General features: G+C 47.0%; 1 protein-coding gene across 2 annotated transcripts in view; it reads right to left on the bottom strand.

Annotated features, from left to right (window-relative positions):
• Nucleotides 1–22391, bottom strand: part of ARHGEF7 (Rho guanine nucleotide exchange factor 7) — a 125380-nt gene that overhangs the window by 83104 nt on the left and 19885 nt on the right. For both annotated transcript variants that reach the window (XM_060079574.1, XM_060079573.1), the window contains exon 2: nucleotides 14472–14558. In XM_060079574.1, coding sequence (XP_059935557.1) covers nucleotides 14472–14558 — 87 coding nt within the window. The remainder of the gene's footprint in view (nucleotides 1–14471; nucleotides 14559–22391) is intronic.

Below are 22391 nucleotides of genomic sequence, written 5' to 3'. Positions count from 1 at the left end.
ACACATGTTGTGTCTCTGTGTGTCTCCTGAACAAGGCTCAGGGAATGTCCTCATAAATCCTGTGCAGGCTGACTAACAGCACCTGGAGAAACACTCCCCTGTTCTATACTCACAATGAAATAGAAACTGACTCTTCAGTCTCCTATAACACACTCTACCCAGTAAACGCTCTGGTTGAAGGATCCACCACCTCATCCTACCTGGGCTGTGCACCAGTCATCCTAGGAATGCTCCAGTCACATGAGAAGTCAAACTCTCCTCTCCCAGGGCCGGCTCTAAAGTAAGAGTCCAACAAGATGCTGGGAAACGAGAAGGGAAGTTTCCAGGTCTTCTCTTGGCCAAGAGATGTCAAATCTGAAGCTGGAACAACATGAGACTCTCACTATACATACATCCCATCTCCTGAGCTGCCTTGTCCTTCCTGGTCCTTCAAACATCGCCATGTGACTGATGTGCTTCAAACTCCTGACCGTGATCCTCAATAAAGAATGCATTTTACATCACAACCAGTACACACACACACACAAAATCCAGACAGTTGTTGTGCAATCTGAATTTTTAATAAATTCACCACTAAGTAAGAGATAAGCGGTTAACAAATGCAACAAGGATGGAATTTATTCAGGCTTTAAATAAAGTTGCTAGTGAGCCATGGGGTCCGATTTCTTTATTCTCCAGTTATAAATCTTTCACTACACTGAATGGCTTTAACTGAGTTACGTATTACACCCAAAACGATGGAGGGATATGTAGAAAATTAACATTCTGCAACTAAACCTCCTAAATCTTAAGTAAATTCCCTCTTCAGTTGCATGGTGCAGATTATTTATACCTACATTAACACATTTATTACAAATTCAAATTGCATGAATTACAGACTCTACATTCAGTGGTTCCCCAGAGAAGACCAAATGCCCAGGAGCCCACCGTCTTCCCTCTTAACGGAGCTTCCACCAACTGGAGGGCCGCCGTCCCCTTCTTCCAGCTGACCTTTAGTCCTAAATGTATAAGCTCTGGAATCTCTGTAAACCTGGATTCAAGTACCAACTCTGCCCCTTAGTGGCTATCAGAGATCAGGTACATTCCCTCACCTCCCCACATCTCATTTCTCCTCTGTGTACCGGGGCTCACTGCAGCTACCTAGCAACACTGCCTTGTGGCTGCTTCGGTACTTAGGAGCCAGTCAGCAAGCTGCTATGCGGTTTTAAAAGCCTTGACAGGCACACCTTGGAGATACTGCAGGTTCGGTTCCAGATCACCGCAATAAAGTGAATATCACAATAGAGTTCCATGCATTTTTTGGTTTCCCAGAGCAAATAAGTTATGTTTATGTTGCAGTCTGTTGAGCGTGCCACAGCATTATGTCTAAGAAAAAAAGGTGCCTATCTTAACTTTAAAATACTTTATAGCTAAAAAACGCCAACCATCGTCTGAGCCTTCAGCTAGTCGTAATCTTTGGCTGGTGGAGGGTCTGGCCTCAACATTGATGGCTGCTGACTTTTCAGGGTGGTTCGTGGTTGCTGAAGGCTGGGGTGGCTGCTGCAGTTTCTTAAAATAAGACAACAATGAAGTCTGCCACGTCGACTGACGCTTCCTTTCACGATTTCTCTGCAGGATGCGGTGCTGATACCATTTTACTCACAGTGGAACTTGTTTCAAGATCGGAGTCCATCCTCACACACCCTGCCGCTGCTGTATCAACTAAGTTTACATCATATTCTAAATCCTTTGGTGTCATTTCAACCATCTTCACAGCCTCTTCACCAGGAGGAGATTCCATCTCAAGAAACCACTTCCTTTGCTCATCCATAAGAACCAGCTCCTCGTCCGTTAATGTTTTATTGTAAGATGGCAGCAATTCAGCCCCATCTTCAGGCTCCACTTCTAGTTCTAGTTCTCCTGCTGTTTCCACCACATCTGCAGTTCCTTCCTCTACTGAGGTCCTGAACCCCTTGAAGTCATCCATGAGGGTTGGAATCAACTTCTTTCAAACTCTGTTAATGTTGATATTTTGACCATTTCCTACGAATCACAAATGTTCTTATATGGCATCCGGAACGGTAAATCCTTTCCAGAAGGTTTTCAATTGACTCTGCCCTGATCCATCAGAGGAATCACCATCTGTGGCAGCTGTAGCCTTACAAAATGCACTCTTTAAATAGTAAGACGTAAAAGTTGGAATTCCTCCTTGATCCATGGGCTGCAGAAAGGATATAGTGTTAGCAACATGGAAACAACATTAATCTCACTGTATATCTCCATCAGAGCTCTTGGGTGACCAGGTACATTGTCAGTGAGCAGTAACATTTTGAAAGGGATCTTTCTGAGCAGTAGGTCTCAAGAGTAGGCTTAAAATATTCAGTAAACCATGGTATACACAAACGTACTGCCATTCAGGCTTTGTTGTCCCATTTACAGAGCACGGGCAGAGTAGTTTAGCATAATTCTTAAGGGCCCTAGGATTTTCAGAATGGTAATGAGCACTGGCTTCAACTTAATGTCACCTGCTGCATTAGCCCCTAATGAAAGAGTCAGTCTGACCTTTGAAGCCAGGTACTGACTTCTCCTCTCCAGCTATGAGAGTCCTAGATAGCATCTTTTTCCAATAGAAGACTGTTTCATCTACATTAAAAATCTGGTGTGTAGTGTAGCCGCCTTCACTGATTATCTTAGCTAGATCTTCTGGATAACTTGCTGCAGCTTCCATATCGGCACTTGCTGCTTCACCTTGTACTTTTATGTTACGGTGATGGCTTCTCTCCTTCAACCTCATGAAGCAACAACCTCTGCCAGCTTCAAACTTTTCTTCCGTAGCTTCACCTCTCTCAGCCTTCATAGAATTAAAGAGAGGGAGTTGCTCTAGATTAGGCTTTGGCATAACGGAACGTTGTGGCTGGTTTCATCTTCTATCCAGTTCACTAAAATTTTCTCCATATTACCAATGAGGCTGTTTTGCTTTCTTATTTGTGTGTTCACTGGAGTAGCACTTTTAATTTCCTTCAAGAACCTTTCCTTTGCAGTTACAACTGGGCTGACTGTTTGGTGCGAGAGGCCCAGCTTTCAGCCCGTCTCAGCTTTTGACACAGCTTCCTCACTAAGCTTAAGCATGTCTAGCTTTCTAATTAAAGCGAGAGACGTGCAACTCTTCCTTTCACTTGAACACTCAAGAGGCCACTGTAGGGTTATTAACTGGCCTTATTTCAATATTGTCGTGCCTCAGGGGACAGGGAGGCTGGAGGAGAGGGAGAGATGGGGGAACGGCTGGTTGGTGGGGTGGTGAGAACACACACAACATTTATTAAGTTCTGCCGTCATACATGGGTGTGGTTTGTGACAACCCAAAACAATTACAATAGTAACAAAGACCACTAATCACAGATCACCATAACAAATATAATAATGGAAAAGTATGAAATACATTGAGAACTACCCAAATGCGACACAGAGATATGAAGTGAGCATGAAGTGAGCAAATGCTGTTGGAAAAATAGCACCAACAGGGCTTCCCTGGTGGCGCAGTGGTTGAGAGTCCGCCTGCCGATGCAGGGGACACGGGTTCGTGTCCCAGTCCAGGAAGATCCCACATGCCGCAGAGCGGCTGGGCCCGTGAGCCATGGCCACTGAGTCTGCGCGTCCGGAGCCTGTGCTCCGCAACGGGAGAGGCCACAACAGTGAGGGGCCCGTGTACAGAAAAAAAAAAAAAAAAGAAAGAAAAGAAAGAAAAGGGGGGCAGGTTATGAGGCTCTCTCTCGCATCCCCTCACCACTCTGCCTTCACTTTTAAGTAGACGGGGAAGACTTCACTCAGCATCTACAGTTTTCCTGTAAAGATCTCATGGAACAAGGACCCAAACCAGAGATCCTGATTGGCCCCCGTCACTTCAATCGCTGCCACACCAACTTCCCTCAAATGCCCGGCACAGCCAGGCTGGCCTGATTCTGCCACAAGAAGTCCGGAGGAAACAGACTCCCCTCTCTGTCTCCTCAGCCGGCCAGGCCCCTCGGCCCCTCGGCAAGCTTGGGGAAAACCCACGGCTCCCTCTCCCGGGAGATGGCTCCTGATGTCACCAAACCCTCATTTCAAGGGCCCGCCAGGTCAGCTTTAAACACGAACTAATTAAATCAGATCCTCTCCAAGGGGAGACTGGAATCACTACTTTAAAAGCTCCACCGTCTACAGCCCAAGCGGGCACCACGATCTACCTATTAGTCTTCCTGAAGAGCACGTGCACGCACGTCACTAACCCCAGGGCACGGTGGAAGGTACTAGTGGTCGGACGGAGGGAGGCCCTTCACTTCTCAGCTCAAGGACCAGGCACTGTCCCTAAACTACCAGGGAAAACACCCAATACACACCAGATAAACTGGTCCAACATTTGGGACAAATTAGGTCCTTCCTTTCTGGCTAGGAAGTTCGTTTTTTAAAACATACAAAATGCAGATCTTCACATCTAAACATGGTCTGAAAGGCCTCGAGATTTGTTTTGCTCTGTAATTATTCACTGGGAATCTCTCCGCTCGCTGGTTCCCAGGACTTCAGGGAACTCCTCAGGGACACAAACTGCTTTAGGGCAACGGGGGAAGGGGCTGAGCCTTCCTGCAAGACCAATGGGGATTTTCTTGATTTGTTTTAAAAGGAAAATATCAATAGAAAAGTGACAGCTAAAAGATATTCAAAGAAGTCTGCTTTACTAGACTTAAAACAGGTGGGAAATAGGAAGTAAAAAAGGGGAATGAGGTCAGAAGGCAGGACCCCAAGTGACTAGAATTTCCTATGGCCAGAGAAACAGGCGGTCACACCAGCTCAGGACTCTCCCCATGTGCAGGCAGAACGCAGCGTCCAACAGCAGCTGCTCTACCTGAGTTGCTTCCGAAAGGCCACCGGGCTGTGACCAGTTTGCAACAGGAGAAAGAGCATGTAGAGGCACAAGGGCACACGGCAGAGCGGCACGGGGCTTCTCCAACACACAGCTGCCCGCCCTGCTCCAGGTCCTCCTACGGCCTTCCACGGTGGGCCAGAGGACACGGTGGGGACCAAGAACGCAGCCCTGCGCGCCACCTCGGCACGTGGAAACAAATGTCCCCCCGAGGCTCCCGCCAAGAGCCCACCCAGCTGACACCCCGTCCAGGGCCTGTGAGACCCCGAGCACAGAGCCCAGCCGAGCTCACCGGACCGCCGGCCTCACTGCAGAGCTGAGAGGCAGGAAATGGCAGTGTTTCTGCCACTACATTTGGGGTCATTTGTTAGGCAGCTACAGAAAACCAACACACTACACCAGCTGTCTCACAAATAAAATGCAAGAACTGAGATCAATTTTACCGCAGAGTAGCTATAAACCCACTGAAACCAAAACTTCAGTAAGAGATCTAGACTCTCAACTCAGTTCTCCCTTTGGCAGAAACTGAGGCACCTTTCTCACTCCAGTTGATAGTAGACTTGGTGCAACACTGGAAACAATAGTGAATGGAATGAAAGTACTTTTATCAATCTTAGAAAAATGTAAGTTTTTTGTTGTTTTTTTTTTTTTTTAAACAAGTCAGGAGACATTTTTGCTACCCTGCAGTACTAAAGAAAGCACTTCCAGGATCAATTCTCCCCTCTCGGCTTAGCGAAGTGGGCAGTGGGCTCCTAGCCTCGGAACCGCACTGGCAGCCGGACATCACTCCCTGGGATACACAAGAGCTGTTCCAGATACTCTTCCAAATGACTCAGAGTCACCGACACATGACTCCACAGGATCAGAAGCCGTCTTCAGGCTCAATTCAGGTCACAAGGTGAAACTAACAGACCCGCTGGCATGCCACGATGCTGCAGCTACTGCTCAGCTAAGCACGTCCTCATTTTAAAGCGCCATCTTTGGCACAGGCCGGTCATTAGCCAGGTAGCCTCCTTCTTAAATGAGCACCTTGCGTGAAGGAGTTCCAAGAGGGAGGTCTGACAAACCGAGCAGCTGTGGAAAGATGAAACAACTTGAACTTTACTAATAAATGCCCCTCGAAAGCCACAAGCTAACCATTATCAACACCATAAACTGAAGTAAAGATGTCGCGGTGTCTCATCTTCTGCCTCTCAGCTGATCACACAGACCGATTCCAAGGTCGACAGATTATCCTTTTCAAAGTCGCATTTTACAGAAGAAGAAACTGAGTCCCAAAGGGGCTACGGGTCCTTATCTGCCCCGAACGTTTCCAGACATCTTCTGGGGATCTGCCCTCATACAAACCCAATTCATGGACATCCAAATTGAGGTCTGACCCAAGAGCGGAGACCAGCAGGGTGTCTACCTTCAAAGCCCTACAGAGCGTCCTGAATGCACCTGTCCTATATGCTGGCACCTCCTCAGCAGCTGGCCACGGCTGAGACCATCCTTCCTGCAAAAGGACAGTCCGTTCCCATGAAGCACGTCTGCACAACACATCAGAACCCTGCAACGTGAGCTAAAAAGATGGAGGCACAATCGTTCACATGGATGAAGTGAACATTAACAGATTAAACCTCACTGCTGTCCCGTCCATCTTGTTCATCCTTGGTCTCACGCATTCAACACAGATCTGACCTGAGTGCCTATGCATGCCAGCACTGGGACCCACGTGTACTCACAGTGCCCTCGAGGTTCCCAGGCCAGTGGGCTGGGTGAGGAGGAAGAAGCTTCACTGAAGGCTACAACCCTGGCTTTGCAGGACACGGACGCGTGCCCAGCCCAACACCCAGCCTCTAGCCGAGCCCCTCCCTGGATGCTCTGAAGAGTCAGACATGAAGTGAAGAGACATGCTTCCAATTCCTCCAAGAGAGCCGTCCTCCCCTTTCACCCCACAGTTCTCCTGCCTCCCACCCTCCACCACCCAACAGTGGAGGGGGCTTTCTCAAAAGGACCCTTTGGAAAAGCAGCCCCAGGTCCGTGTGTTGCTTCCTGTCATGACTACTGACAGGCAGGAGGAATGGCGGCTGCCTTGGAAGCTGCGCTGAACCTCAGTGCACGAGAGACGAGGAGGTGCCCTCGCGGCGGGGACGGACGCGGGCCGAGCTGCCGTACCCCATCTCAGCCTCGTTCCTCCGTCTCCTCCAGCCCGGGTCAGGGACACAGTTCACTGGCCTTACCCAGCCTGCCTGGGACCAGCCTGGGGCTTTAGCCTCATCGATACGACAAATGACAGGAGCTTAAAACATCCGAGCCACCTCCGCTTTTCCCATTTCACCCTTAATTCCACCTTGCTCTGTTCCTGAACCTCTTCCGGAAGCTTCTTAAGGGGCGTCACTGCTCAGGAGGCCTCTGATGAGCGGGACGGCGGGCTGCCCCACCTTCACTAGCTGCGGACGTGGGCAGGCACCCTACACGCCAGCGCCTTAGTTTCCTAGTCACAGCGCAGGCAGAACGACCCAACCCGAGAGGGCTGCCTGAAGACTGAGCGAGCTGACCCGCGTCTACAGGGCAGGGCCCAGGATGCAGCGGGCACTCAGGGGCCGCCACTCCTTCTCGCCACCTCTCAGAGCACCGCCACCAGGGGAGGCCCAGCGCAAACTGAAACTGCAGAGCTCGTCGTGCAAAGATTCTTGAGAACTTCAGAGGGGGACAGCAGAGCATTAAACCAAGCGCGGGGCCCCGCGTGACGACTCGGTGGCATGCCCGCGAGGCCAGCCCTGCCACCAACCAAGCTCCCGAGAACCCCCGCTAGGAGTCAGGCTAACAGGACTGCCCTGCGATCCTCAGTTCACCTAGTCCAGCCCGAGCACAGCGTGCCCGGCGGAACGCAAACCCTGGTTCGCACGCGCTGGGCTGTGACCCGAGACCTCCTCATCACCTCAAGTCTCCATCTCCTCGGCTGCAAAATGGGGAAAGCACCACCTCCTCCGCAGGACATCTGGGAGGATTAGACGATACGGCACATATGAAACGCCTAGGCACCTACTTCGTACCTGACAAATGCTAACCCCATTTAATTCCAAGCTGACTGTCCTCCCCCAGCCTCTCCAGTGATCTAAACTCGGGCGGTCCAACGCGGGGCCGCTTGCCTTGTGAGCTGCTGAGCGCTTCCAGTGTAGCTGATTCAGAGTGAGAGGTGCTGCGAGTGTGAGAAACACACACCAGATTTTAAAGACTTAATGTGAAAACACAAAGTAATGTCAATAATATTTTTATGTTAACTACACGTTGAAATAAGAACATTATAGGTACACTGGGTTAAAGACAATGTATTGTTAAAATTAACTTCACGTTTCTTTTCACTTTTTTTAATGTAGTTACTAGGAAATTTTAAAAAACAAATGTGGCTCACATTATATTTCTATTGGATGGTGCTGATCTAGACAACGGGACACCCAAAGACCTGAAGGGAAGTCTAGTTCTCCACAGTGGAAAGCAGCCTGGATGCAGAAGGGACTAACCACTTGCCCACAGGACAGCTGGCCAGGCTCTACAATGGAACACAGAGGGTGAACGCGGACACTGTCTGCCAGGAAAAATTAAATAGAATCATAATATCAGAGTAGAATTTGACCTTCTCTGCTTATAAGTACCTACAAGACATTCAGAGAATAGTTATTCATCTCCTAAACGACTTTTGTATTACTTACTGTCTCTCAACTTCTTTAAACGGCAAGTTCTGGCAAAAACATGAATAAACTGACTTCAAGAATTGATTGAGTCGGTCAATAAATACTACATCATTACCTATCACTTCCAGCTCACCATGGAGTCAGGAGCACAGGTGACCAGCTAAGACGACAGACTGCTGTGTGACCTCAAACACACCTTCAGTGCAAAGTTGTAGCAAACAACTTTACCTGAATCTAGGTCGAAGCGAAGGTAACACCTGGGTGGGGCACCTCATTCCCAGGGAAAGGACTATATACTTTTGTCTTTGTTTCAATTAATCCTGAAGCCTACATCAACAAGTTTCAAGTTTTCACATGAGCATGTCTTAGTTATTCCAATAGTATTTTTAAATATTCTTTCGGACAAAATCTCAATCATAACCTTGTTAAAAATCTAGAAGAGAATTGAGCATGAAGACAAAGAAGTTTAACAAAAGAATTTGTCCGTCGGAAACACACAAAGAAGACGAACATCTTAGAAAGATGTAAGACGATTTCTTTCCCTAACTCACCAGCCCATCAGCCTAGCTGATTACAACACTGGACAGCCCACCTAATACCTTTCCCCTCTCTCCCGACTTTAAAGACAGAAAATGAAAACTTCGTCACTCACACACAGGGAAATCGGCACCTCTGCACACAGTCTCAAGCCGTGCTTCCAGCCAGAGTTCCCCCTTTATAGAGCGACCCCGGAACAGCCAGAGGTTACTTGTCAGAAAGCTGGAAGGAGCACTGCAAACGTCTACAGTTTTCAACTTTGATTTCCTAGTCTAGTAGCTTTCCTTTCACATCCTCCTTTGCGAGTCCAATGGAGGAAACCTTGAGTGCGTCATATCTGCTTTCGTTTACCATTTACGCAGAAATGCGGGCACTGCAGACGATACAAGAAAGAAAAGCCAAAATGTTTACCCCAAGAGGTTTCCATTTTCCCGAGGGAAAGAGAAGCAACTGATCCAGGCAGTCACAGGACTGCAAAGGCGTGCTCTCACACATCGCTACGGGCAAGGCAAAAGGATAAAAATGTCTCTGGAGACAATTTGGCAATAGTGCTTTAAATGTTTAAAAGCCCTACCTTTGACCTATGCACTGCCCTATCAGGGAATTTCTCCTTCAGAGATAATCAAAGATGAAGGATTCTGTACAGAAATGACCATCACACAGATCACTGTTTACCACAATGAAAACTTAGAAACAACCTCTACATCCAAAAATGGGGATTAGCACCACAAACTATGAAGAAGCCATTAAAAATAACTAGACAAATATTTAACACAAGAAAACAGTCACTATGTTAAGTTAAAGCATATTTATTATAAAACATTTATACTATGATGTCATGGATATTTTATAAGCATATTTACATATGTGCAAAGGGGGGAAAAGACTGAAAAATATACACTAATTTTCACGTTGGTTATCTCTAGATGGCATCATTATATAATTATTTTCTTCTTACATTTCTCCATTTCCTGAAGTTTGTATAACTGAATATGGATTATGGGGTAAAGTTTTTTAAAAATACATACCAACGTCGTTCAAACTACAAGAAAACGATAACAGTAACAGCCACTGTCTGCTTAGCACCGAAAACACGTGAGGCACTGTTCTAAGTGCTATATGCTAATTCATTTAATCCTACAACAGATACGAAGGGCCTGCACCGTGGTGATGCCCCTTATCCAGATGGTAGAGCTGGCAAGACGCAGAGTGGGACAGAAACCCAGCGGGCTTCAGGCCAATGTGCTCACCGGCCCTCCCTCCGAAGCAGAAACCTGATATTCATGGGCAACCACCAGGAGGTGAGCGAGGCCCTGCAGGTACACAGGACGCTTTTATTAAAGGCCCAAATCGCAGCGGGAGAGCACGCCCAGCTGACTGCTCAGCGCCCGCCCCAGCACGACCTGCTCGGGGCTGCTCAGCACCACATACACAATTCCTGGGAAGTGAGACAAACTGGGTTTTTGGTGAAAAATTACTCTGAGAAGTGACCAACTGCCACTGATGGTGATACAGGTGGAGAGGCCTAAGAAAGTAATGACTCAGCTAACATATAAAGTTGTTTAAAACAGGTAAAAAATAAGACGGTATCCAAGTCAGCAAAGACTCACATCTGTGATGTGAAAAGTCCACCATTCACCCTGCAAAACAAACACCAAAGTGCCACCAAAACAGTCTCATAGAGTGAAAGTCAGAACATTTCCTCCTCAACAGTCTCACGGTCAAGGGAACAGTTTTCTTTCACAGTTTTCAGCACTAATAAACGACTACGGCATTATTTCCCTTACACAGATCTGCCTGTTCCGGCTTACCTGTGGTCATTACAGACATACATTAGTTTGCAACTGTTGATGATTTACCTAATCACACAGATTAGTATAAAGTGAGCAATGCTGCATCCCAAACCGGACACCACCTGCTTCTCCAGGAAGGGTCCAGAAGCAAGGCTGCCTGCAGCAGTGGAAAAGCCCCTCACTCAGGGCCAAACACCAGCTCCGTGCCCCAGCTCCGCACCACCAGTCCCCTCAGCGGGCTGCACAGCCCCGGCTGGCCTTTTTGCTTACTTCCAGCATGGAGACTCTCACATCCACCCCCGCTCCCCAGGACCTGATGAGCGCACAAACTCTGGAGATGGGTCCACACATCGGTATTCCTTAAAAAGCCCAACAGCAGCCCTGTGGCTAACGTTCACACAGTTAATAGTGAGAACTGATGAGTTAGGCTGCGTCTCCTTCCCGTAAAACAAGGGCTGTAATAACTCAAAAGACGAAGGAGCAAACTAAGACAACAGGTGGAAGTCCTTTAGAAAGTGTTACAAATAACCAAAAACAGCTACTGAGAACTGAAATCAGGGGTCAGATGGAACCTCTGGAAAACCACACAAAGACAGGACCTGGTCAGCATGAGCAACCTTCTCTCTCACACACAACGTTGCCTGCACGTCCAGGACAAGTTCTGTCCTAGGCAAACGAGGGTTTCCAAACACAATATTCCCAAGCTGGAGAGAATCACGGTGCCTGGCTCCTTGTATCAGTAAACTTAACTTTCCAGAAAAGTTCCAACTTTATTTATCAAGACATAATAGTTCTAAACAGGGTCATCTTACATCCTTATTACACCATTAGGAACATGAGAAAAAAACCTAAATTCTTATCAAATTCCATACTACTTAAGGAAACAAAAAAGTCAAACAAGATGCTTGCTAGGAAGCAGACATTACATGAAAGATGAAAAGATCATCCAAGATATATGTGCTTTTTTCCTAAACAGTTTTCCAATTTTTACGTTTTTTTAAATTTTCAAAATTTAAAAATGTTTTCCAACTTAAATTGCTTCTCAAAATTTAACAATAAATGCAAATTGTATAATATTCCTTTAAAATTAAAACTCCTTTCATAATCAGAACAACTCATTAGGGGAATAATACTTGATTTTCCACAGCGAGTTAAGGTGTGTATGCATTAAAATAACTGATAAAGTAATTATGACGTTCGGCTCCTCTCTTCCTTTAAGAAATCTTAAGACAGTTGTTTTTTTAAAATAAATTTATTTATTTATTTATTTCCAGCTGCATTGGGTCTTTGTTGCTGTGCGCGGGGTTTCTCTAGTTGCGGCGAGCGGGGGCTACTCTTCCAGTGCACGGGCTTCTCATTGCCGTGGCTTCTCTTGTTGCGGAGCACGGGCTCTAAAGCACAGGCTCAGTAGTTGTGGCGCACAGGCTTAGCTGCTCCATGGCATGTGGGATCTTCCCGGACCAGGGCTTGAACCCGTGTCCCCTGCACTGGCAGGCAGATTCTTAACCACTGAGCCACCAGGGAAGTCCCCTTAAGACAGTTTATAATGGTGGTAGACAAGAAAATACATATACCAAAGACAGGCAGTCTGTTACAAACACAATGCAGTCTAAACTAACCCCTGGAAAAACCTACCTTGACACTTACATAGAACAAAAGCTAATCTAGAATTCAAGCTATCAATCTTGAGTTTCATGTTTGTAATTTCAAAAGCTTTCCTGTCAGTCTCTTGTCTTCCAGCATTTTGTGAAAATGAAGTGTGTAGAGCTACAAAGTGTTTCAAAAGAGCAAAGTCATTCCCTCCTCACTCCCTTTCCATGTATTTTTCTTTAAAAACACTGGGAAACCGCCCGCCACACTGTGTTCCATGTGTGAGGCTGTCTTTCAGCGAACAGGCCTGTCCCTTCACATCACAGATTACAACAAGTCTGGAAGCCCAAATTGAGTCCATACCGTACAGAGCTCCTTTTTCAGAGTGATCAACAAATGTATGAGCTTTCTGATGTGCTTTTTTTTTTTTTTTTTTTTGCGGTATGCGGGCCTCTCACTGTTGTGGCCTCCCCCGTTGCGGAGCACAGGCTCCAGACGCGCAGGCTCCGGACGCGCAGGCTCAGCGGCCATGGCTCACGGGCCCAGCCGCTCCGCGGCATATGGGATCCTCCCAGACCGGGGCACGAACCCGTATCCCCTGCATCGGCAGGCGGACTCTCAACCACTTGCGCCACCAGGGAGGCCCCTGATGTGCTTTTTTAAATTATTACCTCTTATTTAGTTGAAAGTTTTAAAGTTTAACTTATAACTGAACTTGAAAGAATGTTAACTAAACTTGCCTCTATTGTAAATTTACTGGAAGAGATATTTAAATAGCACAAAATAAGTCATATTTGATTTTTTTTCTATAAAAGGAAACCTTTACTACCAACTACAACTGCCAGGTCATCAGTCAAGCACAAATATTTACTGAAGGCCTACTATATGCCAAGCACTGTTCTAGATACTTAGGATGTGTTAGTGAACAAAGTCTCTTCTAGAACATCTCTAAATAAACTCAATTTTTAAAAATAGTAGCTATATACAATTTCAACAGCAACCTTTGGAAAACTAAGGATGAGATGTTTGGGGTTTTTTTACGTTCAACTTTCTTTAAAACAATACCTTCTTGCAAAGTGAGTTTCAAATTTAGTCTAATGAGAAACAAAACTCAATAGTTTGAAGGGAATTATAAAATTCCCCAACAAAGGTCAGAAAAAGCAAAAACTGCTACAAGCATTTATTATCACAGCCTAACAGAGAAACTCAATGATAAAACGACAAAGTTGGAGATGCTTTCATATACTATTACCTAGGAGCCTGGTATAATTCATCTCAGTACTCAGATAAGGAAACAAAGGCAGAGAGTGGTAAAGCCGCAGGTAGAAAAGGCAAGATTTAAACCCCCAACTGACCATAACCAATTAGTCTGTAATTTCCAAATAAAAAAGCAGCTAGATTTCTGATCTAAAGCCCTACCCCAGGATTAAGAAAAATCACACATGGTAACATAAGATGAAAAAGAAATTTCCAGAGAGCTGTTACTGACTGTATTTAGCACAGTGACAAAATTCTAAGCAACATGGAAATGACACCCACGCCCCAAGACATAGATTAACATGTCCCTAACCTAAACATCAATTATCAGAGTAAAAACCAACTAAAGGGAGTGACACTTGGAGGACTGGGGGCCCATTTTATTTCTCCCGGCTCCGCCTGATCACCTGCTTAGGGTTCTGACGGTGGACCCAGACCTGGATGCGCGTCCCCCGAGAATCCCTACGGCAGAGTTAAAGCTAAGGCAAGTACCAAGGAGTCAGAAAGCGTCCCTGCCCAACAAACGGCTGTCGAAAACGTGTTGTCACCTGCACCACGAGCTACTGTAACCACTTGTCCCCATCGCAGCGTGCAAAATGTGGGGCTCCTCCCTGCCCTGAGCCCGCAGTCGCCCCTGGGGGACCCGCGAGCCGGGCCCGGTAGCCGCCGCTGCAGGCCGTTACCACGCCCGCCCGCCTCGCGTCCCAGCGCCCCGCCGGCCCCGGCGCCCCCGCCACTCACCTCCAGGCGCAGGGACGCCCCGCAGCCTCGCAGGAACTCGCGGATGTTGCTCAGGCACTCGCCCTCGCTCCGGGGCTCCGGGTAGACCTGCAACACAGAGCACAGGCGCTGAGCGCCGCGGGCAGGCCGCGGATGCGCCCCGAGGGGAACGCGACGCGGCCCCGGCGGGCGTGCCGGCCGCGCGAGCGACCAGGGCGGGCTGCCCCGGTGGCCCGGAGCTAGCCCGGCCGCCCCCGGCGCCCGCCCGCTCGGCCACCGCCTCTCCTCACCCTTTTTCCTTCCTCCGGGATGCACCAATCTCAGCCCCCTTCCCTCACCAGGAAGTGGAGCGGCGCCGGAAGTGACGTCTTCAGACCGCGCCCCGGCAGGCCCCGCCCACGACCTCTTCCGGTTCCCCGCCGTGAGGGCGCGGCCTCCTCTCTCGGTAGCTGGCGCTGGCCCTCCGACGTGGCCCTCCTTGGCCTGGCCCACGCACGGACTTCTCCTCCCCGCCCTTGGCGCTCGCCCTCGGACGCGGCCCACCAGGCCCGGCTCACGCGCGGACTCCCCATCCCCGCACCCCCGGCGCTCGTCCTCCGACGCGGCCTCGCAGGCGGAGCCCGCCCCGCCCAGAGGGACCCGGGAAAGCTTGGCCTCCGCTACTTGAAGCAACCACGAAGGGGCTGTTGAGAACCTGCTGTTTTCTCAGTTCTTCCCCGCCCCCGGCTTGGGGAGAGTGGAGCTGGAATTCTAATACGATGACTTAAAACAATTAGCAACGTAAATTATGCCGGTTGGGATTAAAGTGCAGTGTTTTCTTTTACTACATATTGACCATGTGCTTCATCAGTGATTAGCCAAAATAGCTGGTCACTCGTCAGCGAAAAGTCAGCTGGGGAGAGATTGTGGCGAATGCAGCCTCCATCACAGGTGAAGACCAGCGAGGGCTCCTGCAAACTGTCTGGTGCTTGGTCTGAGGCAGAACTGTAAAGGCCACGGCCACACGTGTAAGAAGTTTCTGACAGCCTCCCAGGGCAAGAAACAAAGGAAACCAAGAACGGCACCAGTTACACAGAACAATCAAGGGAGAAGCCTGAGATCTCAGAAGAGCTTTTTTTTTGTTGTTCTGAACGGCATGTGAAGACTTTTTACACTAAAGTATCATCCAGAATTCTAGCATTTGGGGACGTTCAAGACATTTTGTCCTTCTGTCCTCTAGGGGGAAATCACGACATTCCATCAGGCCTTTCTCAGGAATACTGCGGTTTCATTTCAAAGTGGTCAGGTCTTCTAAAACTACGAAAGAAAACCAGGGTGTTGAGCAGTGCCAAGAGGCAGGAAATGTCACTTTTTTTCTCTACAGTTCAAAAATTCTTAGAAGTGCCAGCATATTTCCCTCCAAATATTGAACAGATTCGTTTTTTTCAGTGGAACTTGAGAGTGGAACAGCAAAACCAAAGCTGCCTTCTAGTCCATTTTACTCCTCCCTCACACTGTTTTTGCATACAAATACACTCAATCCTCATTCACGGATTCTATATTTGCAAATTCGCCTACTCGATAAAATTTATGTGTAACCCCAAAATCCGTATTTGTGGCACTTTCTCAGTCATTTATAGACATGTGCAAAGCAGCAAAAAATTTGAATTGCCTTATGCACATGTTCCCAGCTGAATTTGAACAAGGCCATGCTCTGCCATCTTCTTGTAGCTCATAATGTAAGCAAATGTCCTTTTCACTCCACTGGTGCCACATTTTTCACTTTTTTTTTTTTTTTTTTTGCTTTTTCCCGGTGATTTCACTGTTTTAAATGGCCCCCAAACGTAGTGCTAAAGCACTATCAGGCATTCCTAAGCGCCAGAAGGTTGTAATGTGCCTTACAGAGAAAATACGTGTGTTAGATAAGCTTCACTCAGGCCTGAGTTATAGTGCTGTTGGCCGAGAATTCAATGTTAATGAGTCAACAATACGGTACATCCAGAAAAAGGAAGAGGATATTCGCAGATCTGTACGGGAAGCCGCTCCGGAAAGTGCTAAAGTAACCTCTATAGTGCGTGATGGAGCTATGGAAAAGATGGAAAAGCAACTAAATTTGTGGATTCATGAGATGACAAGCAATAAAAAGAGTGTAGTGGATAGCGTTGTTGTGAGGCTGAAAGCCAAAGAAATTTACGGTCATGTTACCCGGGGTCAAGAAAATGTTAAACCCTTCTCAGCTAGTGCAGGCTGGCTTGCACGATTCAAAAGGCGATACCACATGAAAAATGTCAAACTTGCAGGCAAGGTAGGTTCTACGGATCAGGAGGCTGCAGAAGAATTTAAAAAATACCTGCTAAGCATTATACATGAAAAGGGTTATATGGAAGAGCAGGTTTTCAACGCTGATGAAACTGGCTTATTTTACAAAAATGTTGGCAAACGAACCTATGTAATGCAAACGGCCTCCAAAACTCCTGGCTTTAAATCATTCAAGGACTGTGCAACCTTGCTGTTCTGTGCAAACGCCAAGGGTGACTTTAAGTGCAAACCCCTCATGATACACAGAGCACAAAACCCACAAGCACTTAGAGGGAAAAACTTGAACTGTATGCCAGTCCACTGGAGATGGAACAAAAAAGCATGGATGGCGTCCAAAATATTCTGGGATTGGTTCCACAACTGCTTCATCCCAGAAGCTGAACGTTATCTCCATGGCAAAAACCTTGCCTTCAGGGTTTTATTAATTTTGGATAATGCCCCAGTTCATTGCCGTGAAGAACTCGAAAATGCCCACCCTGACATAGAAGTTCTCTTCATACCCCCAAACACAGCATCTCTTATCCAACCCCTCAATCAGGGTGTGATAAAAGCTTTCAAGGCACACTACACCAGGGAGCTTTATAGCAAGGCTTTTGAGGCTCTCAATGCCCATGAGGAGACCACCATCATGGACTACTGGAAGTCAGTCACCATACGCAATGTTATTGATTATATCAGCACAGCCTGGGACAGCGTCAAGCAGGCTACTATCAACAATTGTTGGGGAAATGTTTGGCCAGACTGTGTGAAAATTTTTGAAGGTTTTGAAGGTGTTACAGAAAATATAACAAGCAGTGTCAAAAACATAATGTATATTGCACAACAGATAAGTGGAGAAGGTTTCAGTGACATGAAGGAAGGCGATGTGGAGGAAATTTTGGCAGAAGCGGCAGTAGAACCCACCAACAAAGACCTGGACGAGATGGCAAAACAAGGCAATGGAGATAGTGATGACGAGGATGGTGAAAGTCAGCCTGAGACTCCAAGAATTGTCCCTCTCACAGCAGCCAAAATAGCAGAATGGAATTCTGCCTCGGAAAAAATTTTCAATGACATGGAAAAGTGTGACCCTGTGCCCGAACGCAGCCTCACGTTTAAGCGCCTTACCTCCACCGCGTTCATCCCTTATGCTGAAACGCTTAACGATTTAAGGCAAAAAGCCAAGCGGGTGAAGCTGAAGCAGTTTTTCAAGCCAGATTGGGAGGGCAAGTTGCTGAGACCGTCACCAAACTGGGAAAGCCAGACTCCTGAGGCAGAGCTGCCAGATGTCACAGGCCACCCTCCCTGACATCTTCCTAACTGACTCTCCCTCCGGTCCCGTACGGCAAGCCGAGGTTACAAGGTTGAACCCCACTGTGCACTGCCCCATCACGTGTCCCATGGCTCCATCAACAGTAAGGTGGTTTCCATAAATTTTAAATGTTTAATCTTTGGTTGATGCTTTTTTTTTGGGGGGGGGGGCTCTCTTTCTTGCATTATGCTGTAGTATCCAATATACAGTGTGTATTTGCATGTGTATGTGAGCAGTGAACATGTGTACTGTGTATGTGACTGAATGGAAGAGCTAAATTAGAACAGTCACACTATGGTAGACTACGTTACGTAATGCTGTAATTGAGGTGGTGTTTTATTATAAAGATATACTGCGTGTAATTATTTGTAAGTATATATATATATATGTTAAATAAGCTATCTTTAAACAGAAATACACCTAAAAACAAGATTACATATTGATTGGTTGACCAGATATTGTGACCAGAAGTTCAAAGGAAACTAACCCTGTATTTCTCCATGAACAATGGTTCAGTAGTTGCTAATTCAGTGGTCATGGTGCCCTCGTAGAATGTAACTACTACAAATAATGGAATTGACTCTATGTTTAAAATTATTGATCCATAAGGATCTAATTGTTATGACTTCTCTTCTGAATTGAGTCAACACAGCTATTGCGAGTTCACAAATAATGGAAGCATATGTTACAGTTCTTGATAAAAATTATTAAATATAAAATGCAAATTTTATTTGGAAATATATATCTTCATGAGATGTATAGAGTTTTTTTTTTAATTAGTTCATTTACCCATGGATAATCATCACTTACTGCTGGAAAGAGATAGGGACCAGCACCAATTCTATTACTATCTTGGGTTTTTTTTAATGCAAAAACTGAGAAACCTTGTTCATAAAAATAAGCACATGGAAATGGAAGGAGTTTTGTTAGGATGATTCTTTGAAGCCTTCTGAGTTACATAGCCAAAGTCCAGATATAATATGTCATAAATAAAAACTTAAAATCATCAGGCAACAGCTTGATTGGGGTCCCCTTCAATTTCTGTGAAAGCTAAGAAGCACAACCCTGAGCTGCAACATGCAGTCATCAGAATCACTCCCCTCCCAGCACCGGGACCCTTTGTGACAGCTGGGAGGCCTTCCACCTGGCAGCGTGCACCTCAGGAAGACAACAAAGGGTGAAGTGGGAGAAGGCCATTGTGAAAGGGGATGTGGGACAGTCAGACCAGCGTGATGCTCTCCTTGCTCAGAGACAGCTGCTCTGGCTCCTTGGTTTTAGTTGAGCATGGATGCAAGCTGAGGACGTAGAAATGGAAATGGATTCCCTTAAAACTATCCTGAACTCTACCTAAAGCAACATACCTGTTTGGAGAACTATAATGTAAAAGACTCAAAACTTTACAGTAAGTAGTTCCTAACTGTAACACACATACTGACCTCGAACAAGCCACTTGACCCCTGTATCCCCAGTTTAAGGCTGACACATTCAGCGTTGGTCAACAGGGCTGTTGGGAGGATCAGATGCATAACAAATTGGTTCAACAATATTGGACCTAGACTCCCGCCAGATCGTGTGATGAGCACTGTGACTGCAAAGAAGAGGTGGGCACAGCCCCTGCCCTCGGTGAGGAAGAACTGCTCAGAGTGTGGCAAGTGCAGCCACACAGGTGTATGCTCAGGACCCTGGAGGCACAGACAGGGCAGGCCAGAGGCTTAGCCACCCCAAACGGTGACAACCGAGTTGGGGGCGAAAGGGTGAAGAGGCAGATGGGACTGCATTGTCAAGGGTGTGACACTTGAAAAGTCCATCATGTCTTCAAGGGTGGTGAATAATCAGGGCAACTGAGATCATGGGTGAAGCTGCAATGGAAAAAAATGCATTGGAGCGATGATGATACAAAAGGAGATATTTAAAAGCTCCCTCCCCCCGCCATATTTTGCTGAAGAAGCTGTATGAATGGTAAGTGAGCACATGAAAAAGTGTTGAGCATCATTAGTCATCAGGGAAATGCAAATTAAAAGCACAGATAACACCACCCACCCACCAGAGGGGTGAGATGGAAAAGGCTGACAGTATCGAGCGTTGGCAAGGATGGGAAGCAACTGGAGCTCCCACGCGTGACCGGTGGGAGTGTCAGGTGGTGCGCTTGGGAAACCGGCAGCTCCTTGCAAAGTTAAACATACCTAAGCCCCAGCAATTCCTCCCCTAGGTGTTTACCCAAGAGGGATGAAAACATATGGCCACAAAAAGCCATGCTCAAGAATGTTCACAGCAGCTTTATTTACAGTCACCAGAGCCTTCATAACCTGAAGGCGAGCTCTGCTCAGTGCATCTCCAGATGTGTTCAGAGAGGAGCTCTGGCCTCAAATGACCAACAGCTGCCCCATGTGCTTTCCAGAAATCCTCTCCCAAACTTGCCACGATAATAAACTCCAGGCTTTCCCGCCAAAAATTCTAATCAGGCAGAGGCATAGACAGCCCCCAAACCATTGTGATTTTCCTTTGAAATATGGCTTTTGTACTCAATATTTGACAAGGAGTGTGTCTGACACTCTGAGAATTTGCTACAAACTAAATCACAAGGCAATGTTAAGGCCAGACTTCAGAGACCTCCGCAGCTGCCCAGCTCCCGCCTTCTCAACTCCTTTCTACCACCCACTCCACGCCGGGGACAGCCAGCTCTACCCCCAGTCCAAATAAAGTGCCAACTAGAGGAGCTGCCTTCTCTCCAAGTCTGAAGGAGTTTAGAGTTTTAGTTTCCAAAACTGCTTGAGGAAGAAGAATAGGCAGTTCTAGCAAGCAAAGAATTACACAGGTTCAGTGTTACTGCAACACTTAAGATGGAGAGTACAGAAAACCACTGCAGCTTGTAACAGCTGGGAAACACTCAGCTGCTCAGGAGCCTAGTTCCCAGAAGTGGTGGGCTGAACTGGTGACCTCCCAGGGTGCCTCCATGTCCTTATCCCTGCCCTCATTGTGTAAATAGTCTCTTTGTTAAACTCTCTTCAACCATTTCTGTTTAGCATGCCGTCTGTTTTCTGCTGGGACCCTAACCCAGTGAGCTTCCTCGTGGTACGGTTAAAAATAGAAAACAGTGTCACAGCAAAAGATGAGAAACAATTTAGGGAAAGGATTAGGTCAGTTACAGTCCTGCCACAGAACAGACCACCAGCCTACCACACAGCACTTAAAAATAGTCAGCTTTATATACTGATATGTCACAACCTCCTGGTTACAGTAGGTGTGGGACAAGGAACATGGTGAACAGTATGCAGGACATGCTGCCTTAGTGTTTAAAGAAAAAAAGCAAGAAGAAGATGTGCCTGGGTGTTCAGAAATGCATGGCCTGGGACTTCCCTGGTGGCGCAGTGGTTAAGAATCCGCCTGCCAATGCAGGGGACACGGGTTTGATTCCTGGTCTGGGAAGATCCCACATGCCGTGGAGCAACTAAGCCTGTACACCACAACTACGGAGCCTGCGCTCTAGAGCCCGTGAGCCACGACGACTGAGCCCACGTGCCACAACTACTGAAGCCCGCATGCCTAGAGCCCATGCTCTGTAACAGGAGAAGCCACCACAATGAGAAGCCCACGCACCACAACGAAGAGTAGACCCCGCTCGCCGCAACTAGAGAAAGCCCGCGTGCAACAACAAAGACCCAACACACCCAAAAATAAAATATAATAAAAGAAATCTAAAAATAATAAAAGAAATGCGTGCCCTGTCTCTGGAAGCACATGCCAGATAACAGGGGCTGCCTCCAGGGAGAGAACCCGGGGCTCAGAGGACAGAGGGGGAGAAGGGAAACTTCCTTTGCACTCTGTACTTTTTGGTACCCTTTGAATTTTGTACCACATGAAAGTATTATTAAATAAATACATTTTTTAAAAGAATACTCCAATCTAATGTTCTCGCAGGTCAAGGTGCCTCCCCATTAGAAAACAGTCCTTTTTGGAGAGCCCGGCTGTCAGTGTGTTGGGGTCCTCGTGAGGCAGATCTCCACCACACCATGCCAATATGCAATGCTATGCTTAAAATCCTAAATTCACCACCTAAAAGTCTAATTAGCACTGAATGTAATGACCTGGTAGCCATTGCTTTATTCTAACTAGAGTGCAGCTGTCTCCTGATCAGGGACCACTCTTGTCCATAGCTCTCCGCTCACTCTGCAGCCAGAGAGTTTCAGGGGAGTGAAAGCAGAGGTCTACAGAGCTCACTTGGAGGCTACGGGGCTCCTCCTCCAAGTCCATGGAAAACAGTGAAGCATCCAGCAGAGAGCTCAAGGACTTGGCAGCTAAATACCAGATAGTAAATTAGCTCCCAAAGTGTGTGGCCTGGGATTACAAGTAGT

This window comes from Mesoplodon densirostris, chromosome 17 (genome assembly GCF_025265405.1).
Source record: "Mesoplodon densirostris isolate mMesDen1 chromosome 17, mMesDen1 primary haplotype, whole genome shotgun sequence".
Classification (NCBI taxonomy): domain Eukaryota; kingdom Metazoa; phylum Chordata; class Mammalia; order Artiodactyla; family Ziphiidae; genus Mesoplodon; species Mesoplodon densirostris.
This window is presented reverse-complemented; position numbering and strand designations above follow the sequence as displayed.